Raw genomic sequence first — 6590 nt, forward strand, 5'->3', positions numbered from 1 at the left:
CACTACCACATACAACTCCAAATTATGCATGGGATAGTTACGTTCATACGTCTTTAATTGCCTCAACGCATAAGCAACCACCTTACCATCTTGCATCAACACGCACCCAAGACCGGTAATGAACGTATCACTAAACACCACAAAATCCTTTCCTGACACTGGTTGCACCAAAACAAGAGCCTCTATTAACACTAATTTCAACTTCTCAAAACTACACTTCATCTATTTCGTCTATTCAAACATATAATTCTTTTGTAACAACATCGTTAAAAGAGTCGTAATAAATGAAAAACCTTTCACGAAACGATGATAATAACCATCAAATCTAAGAAAACTATGAACTTCTATAACACTCTAAGGCTGCTTCTACTCGGCTATCACCTTAATCTTATTTGGATCAACCCAAATACCCTCAGTTAAAACAACATGCCTAAGGAACGCTACCTCACTCAACCAAAAATCACACCTAGAAAACTTCGCATACAACTTCTTTTCCCTCAACACTTGTAAGACAATTCTAAGATGTGAATCATGCTCTACCTCCGAACATGAATACACCAAGATATCATCGAAAAATATCACCACAAAATGATTGAGATAAATATGAAACACAAGATTCATTAGATCCATGAAAGCAACAGTCACATTCATTAACCTAAACAACATCACCAAGAACTTAGAGTGCGCATAACGCGTCTAGAAAGTTGTATTCATCACATCCAACTCACTAACCTTCAACTGGTAAAACCCTAAATATAAGTCAATCTTAGAAAACACCTTAGCACCCTAAAATTGGTCAAACAAGTCATTGATCCTCGAAAAGGGGTATCGATTCTTGATCATTAACTTATTCAACTAACGATAATCGATACACATGCACATCGTACCATCTATCTTCTTAACAAACAAAACTGAAGCACCTCACGGAGAAATACTCGAAAGAATAAAACCTCGATCCAACAACTCTTGCAACTACACCGTCAAATCCTTCAACTCCTTAAGTGTCATACGATATGGAACAATAAACATAGAGTTGAATCATTATAAGTCTCAATACGAAACTTTACCTAAAGATCTGATGGCAAACCCAAAAGCTTTTGAGGAAAAACATCAGAAAAATCCTTAATCACTTGAATATCCTATACGTGCAACTCTCTGCCACCCAGAGTAAGAACATAGGCCAAGAATACCTCACAACCATGACCCAACATCTTACTTGTATCTAACACCAATAATACATTTTAAAATAAACTTCGACCTTTTCTCAACAATCACGATCACAACTTCATCTGACGTCTTCAAGATCGAACGAGACAACTCGGAATCCAAGTGCACACAATGCTCATGAACTGAATCCATATCCAAAATAACATCGAACCCATGGAACGACAACTCTATCAAATCCGATGGAAACACCTTACATTCAATAACCAAGAAAAACCTACAATACACTTGATCTACAAGTGCACTTTCTTTTAATGCCTCAGTCACTACAAAATCAACTCACCAAATGACTAAAGATATAAGAATACTTAGAAACAGAATCTATAAAGGTAAGCAAAAGAAAATATTCTAACAAAAAAATACTTGCGATCACATCTGTTAGAAGACGATCCTATGGCTCACGGATCACTTATACTCTTCCAGGACTGTTTGTCTCAGTTGTACCCGTATTACCACAACCTCAACTATGAGGCTGACCCATCGGACCACTAGCACCAGCATGTTCATCTCCTATGGCAGGAAAAAGAGCACAATCACGTAACTCAACCCTTTTAGGATAACCTTGTAATTGATTACCCACATCTCAACATCGAAAATAACATTCAGTAAGATACCAACACTTACCTACGTGCATCTTGCCACAATTCGAACAGAGTGAAGACTATTGCCACCCACTAACTAGAGTTGTTACCTTACCAGATTACCTCTGAAGAGAATTATGATGATCAAAACCTCAACCTCTCTTCGACTGAAGACTCTAGGAACTAACATCACCCAGTCTCTTTCTAGAGAACTCCCAAACTAGATCATAACCCAAGCCACTCTCAACATACCTAGCCTAATCTACCAAAGTATTGAACACCATTGAAGAATCGGTAACCAGATACTCATAAATATCCCTCTTAAGACCATCCTTGAACCTCTTAAACCATTCCTGCTCTGTCAAAACTATATTTTTAACATACTTGATCAAATAGAAAAATCCCACCTCATACTCAGATATCGACATCTTCCCCTGAACCAAATCAAGAAACTTGTCTTTTCTTATGTCAGTATATTGTGCACTCAGAAACTTACGCCTAAGCACATCTAGAAAATATAGCCAAGTCGACCTATTCTCAATGACACTCATCTTAATCGCCGTCCACCAACAATGTGCATATTAAATAAAACTCTAAACCAAATTAATGCTCCCAGACAACGATGCCAAAAACTTGATGTTGTGTAAATGTTATAGCTTAAGTACTAGTGTACACCAATGCCCATGCAATAAGTGGTAGCTCAAATAACTACAAGTATCGTATCCACATGGAGAAAAATGATATTCATTAGAGTTTAAAATTTAAAGAAATTATAGGTATGTAAAAGATGTTATTTAAGTGAAATAAAAATCAGAGTATGAGAAACCAGGTCATGCTAAAGCATTATAGAGAACATTAAGTCAGCTATCTAATCAAATAGAATGTTATTATGGAAATCACACTTTAAGTCCACAAAGTATACTACTTTTATGCAATTAACAATGATTAAAGCCCTTTGAACTACTCTAATCAACTTTCATTAATTAAAGGATTCAAAGTATTAATAAAGTTAAACAATTAGTTGTATGATTTTGAACATATACATTGCGGCTCAGTAATACCAATGCTATCAAAATTGCACAACAAATCAATTAACTCTATTTTTAGAAAATTAATCAAAATACCATACATTTAATTACTACTATTTCTAATAGTAATCATAAAGCAAATAGTACATAACAATAGTATTTGTCTTTGTTTTGTCTTTTGGTTGAAGTAATGCAATCCATTCAAGTTTCAATTTACAGAATAAGAATAGTCGCAACACGAAACTTAAAATCGCAACGCGAAAATGACTATCGCAAAGCGGAAATGACTATCGCAACGCTAATTTGACTATCGCAATGGGATAATCACAATGCGAAATAAAAATCGCAACGTGAAAATCGCAATGCAAAAATGAAAATCGCAACGCGGATTTAGTTTCGCGTTGCGATTTTTATTTCGCATTGCGATTATCCCGTTGCGATAGTCAAATTCGCGTTGCGATAGTCAAATTCGCGTTGCGATAGTCATTTCCACGTTGCGATAGGCATTTTCGCGTTGCGATTTTAAGTTTCGTGTTGCGATTTTAAGTTTCAGAAACTATTCTTCTTATGTAAATTGAAACTTGAATGGATTGCATTACTTCAACCAAAAGACAAAGATAAATACTAACTTCACAGTGTTGCAAATTTAAGTTTCAAGAATAAACTACTACTCTTTATGTTGTCCTTGAACATGCACTAAACCTATATGTTATCCTTTTAAATGTTTATATAAGTGCTTACTTCTGGAATGTTATCTGATGCATTTTGTGAACTATGATAGAATAATGACTTGGGTGAATACCGTGCAAGTTTGAAACATATTTGTCTTTGTTTTCACTGTTTAATATCATGTCTGTTTATTTACTGATTTATGTATTAATTTATTTTTAGCGGCCTGATAAGGTGGATGCTTTATGTCGGGTTTTTCTTGCACGACGGGGTTCACACATCAGACGGCGTACACGTGCCATTACGTCTCTATTCACCCCAATAGTGCGAAGACTCCGTAAGAAGAAGCCCGACTCACATGTCATCATTCAAGAGGCCTCTCCTATCATTTAAGAGGCCCCTATCATTCCTCAAGAGTCCCCTCCCACCATTCAAGAGGCCTCTGTCATCGTTGAAGAGGTCCCTCCCACCATTCAAGAGCCCGATTCACACGACGTAAACCCTCTCACGTGCCGGACATGATGGATGAGTGGCTTTCGTATGAGTTACCGGCCAGTACCATTCCGGCAGATGAAGTGGATAGGAGAAAACTACCGGAAACAATTCTGGATAGTACCCTTTGGGCTAAGACCGCAGTTGATTTTTATCTACATGATGTTACGCTGAAATATACAAACTCAACGATGATATGTATTTGTTGCTTGATCGATCTTGGTGGGGTGTGTTATTAGGGGTTGAAGACAATGACTATTTCGATGGGGGGTAAGTCTTATATTTTTCTTATATTTCATTTTGATTAATATTTTTTAAATTTATGTAATTCACTAATATATGTCTTTTTTTGTAAAACAAATATTGATGCATGGGTGTCATGTCTTCTAATAATAAGGAAACTGAGGAAAAATAAAAAAAATACTCGATATACAATTATGCCGACGTCTTTCCACGTAGTTCACTTGAAGAATCAACGAGATGAATCATATGTGTTGGGTAATGGACAAGCTAAACTTTATCCTGCATGGTGGGAGGTCGATAAGGTTAGTATTTATTTTTTTAAATATTTTAAAGGCGTTCATAAATAAGTGCGCAATTGAATTATTACTTATGATTGCAGGTGTTTATCCCTGTTTTGGAACATAATCATTGGTTTCTCGTCGAGCTTCAACTCCCATCCCTGAAGACAATAGTATATGACAACATGATAAATTACATATCATTGTCTGATTTGAGAGATATTATTAAGGGATGGAGCTCTCATTTGGCTAAATTCTTGGATGCGATTAATTATTGGACTTATTCTGGAAACAAGAAACCAAAGAAGTTCAATGTTACAGTATAAGAGATGAGACCGCGCCACAACAAACGTAGGGAGCCAGAGGGGATTGTGGCCCTCTCGTATACATGTGCTTGGAGCGTTTGACGACAAGAAGTATACAGTTTCTACCTCCCACCGATAGAGATAGAGATGCAGTAGGCTTGTGGTTTTGACATTTTATGGCTAAGCGATATATGCGAGACGCTGCCTACTGCATCCGCGTTATGAAAGTGTCTATAAACAATTGGTAAGTCAAATGCAAGTGTTGTTAAGTACCTAGAATTCAATAATTTGCTGTTTGTTGGTTTTAGATGTGTAGAAAGTGTTGTTTGAGCAAATGTTTAGTTTCTGTAGGTTAATCCTGAAGTGAGCTACGTGAAATTGATGTATGGGTGCATAAACAACTGTCTGGGGTACACTTTTTTTGATTGTTTAATTGATTCTTAAAAGTTGATTTGTTTAATTGATGAGGAAAATAAGAATTATTATTATTTTTTGCTTGTTTAATTGATTTGTAAAAGTTGATTTGTTTAATTGATGTGTAAATAATTCTTATTTGTGCTTGTTTAATTGATTGAAATGTAAAAGTTGATTTGTTGATTTCAATCTGCATCATATTAAAGGCAAAAGACCTGTTGAAGGTACACTTTCGCAACGCTAAACTCAAAATCACAATACGAAAGTCAAAATCGCAATACGAAAGTCAAAATCGCAATGCGAAAGCCAAAATCGCAACGCGAAATTCAATTCGCGTTGTGATAGTCTAATACGCTTTGCGATTTTCTCGTTGCGATAGTCAAATTCGCGTTGCGATAATCAAATTCGCGTTGCGATAGTCAAATTCGCGTTGCGATTTTTGCGTTGCGATAGTCAAATTCGCGTTGCGATATTCAAATGAATGTGTAATAAGTGATAACAATTGAACAGATCATAGCAATGTTCAAACTCAAGTTACTAATACATGCCTAACTGAAAATGTTAAAAGTTTACACATAAAATGCACATAATACAACGTTTGCATTTAAAAATCACCTAAGTTAATAGTCCCAAAAGGTGAAGCCAGTTGTGATTGGGATTTTGATTTTGATTGTGATTTTGATTGCCTTTTTCTTGACACCATATGAGCTTTGGATTTTGATGAGGATCCATATTTTGGTAGAGGAAAAGATGATTGTGATGACACTGGTGATCCACATGTCAACCTTGTATGACCACTTTCCTTGCACTGACTACAAGTCGATCTCTTCTTCTCTTCACCCTTAGACGGTATACGATCATGACTTTTTGGTCGGCCAGGTAGCCTTCTGTCCATGGCTGGTGGCAAAACTGTTTGTAAGTCATCTGGTATGTCCCACTCAGAAGGATGTAGAATAGGGTAGATAATCTCGGTATAAGTCTGTCGATATACTTCTGTAGTGTAGCAATCCATAGCGTATGCACTTGAATCATCTTGGTTTAGATGAAGAGTAACTTTTATAACATGGCCACATGGATAACCAGATGTTTTCCATTTCATACAACTACACGTCTTTGTATTTAGATCGACAAGCCATTTAAGTTATTATCCAGTACTTCAAACAAAGTGTTTGAACGTGGTTCAACTCTCCATGACGTTGACTTCACAACACGTTTCGTTATCTTTTTTTCAGTCCATGGAGTAACACGATGTTCCAATGTTCTTGTAAATTTAAATAAATAATCTTTAGTAAAATATATGATAAGTTACGAATTTAAAGAAATAATACCTGCATGGGTTCTTTTCTTGTAGTACCA

The 6590-nt window shown here is 36.0% G+C and overlaps 1 protein-coding gene across 1 annotated transcript; it reads right to left on the minus strand.

The window, feature by feature from the left end:
- Positions 1 to 366: 366 nt before the first annotated feature.
- Positions 367 to 2356, minus strand: LOC120135616. The gene is made up of 5 exons (XM_039151865.1): positions 2072 to 2356; positions 1929 to 2025; positions 1702 to 1785; positions 1259 to 1490; positions 367 to 655 (listed from the first exon to the last, which is right to left on the minus strand). Exons 1-5 carry the CDS (start codon positions 2354 to 2356, stop codon positions 367 to 369), a joined length of 987 nt encoding a protein of 328 aa, XP_039007796.1.
- Between the last annotated feature and the right edge of the window lie 4234 nt (positions 2357 to 6590).

This window comes from Hibiscus syriacus, unplaced genomic scaffold (assembly GCF_006381635.1).
Source record: "Hibiscus syriacus cultivar Baekdansim isolate YM2019G1 unplaced genomic scaffold, ASM638163v2 tig00110610_pilon, whole genome shotgun sequence".
Lineage (NCBI taxonomy): Eukaryota > Viridiplantae > Streptophyta > Magnoliopsida > Malvales > Malvaceae > Hibiscus > Hibiscus syriacus.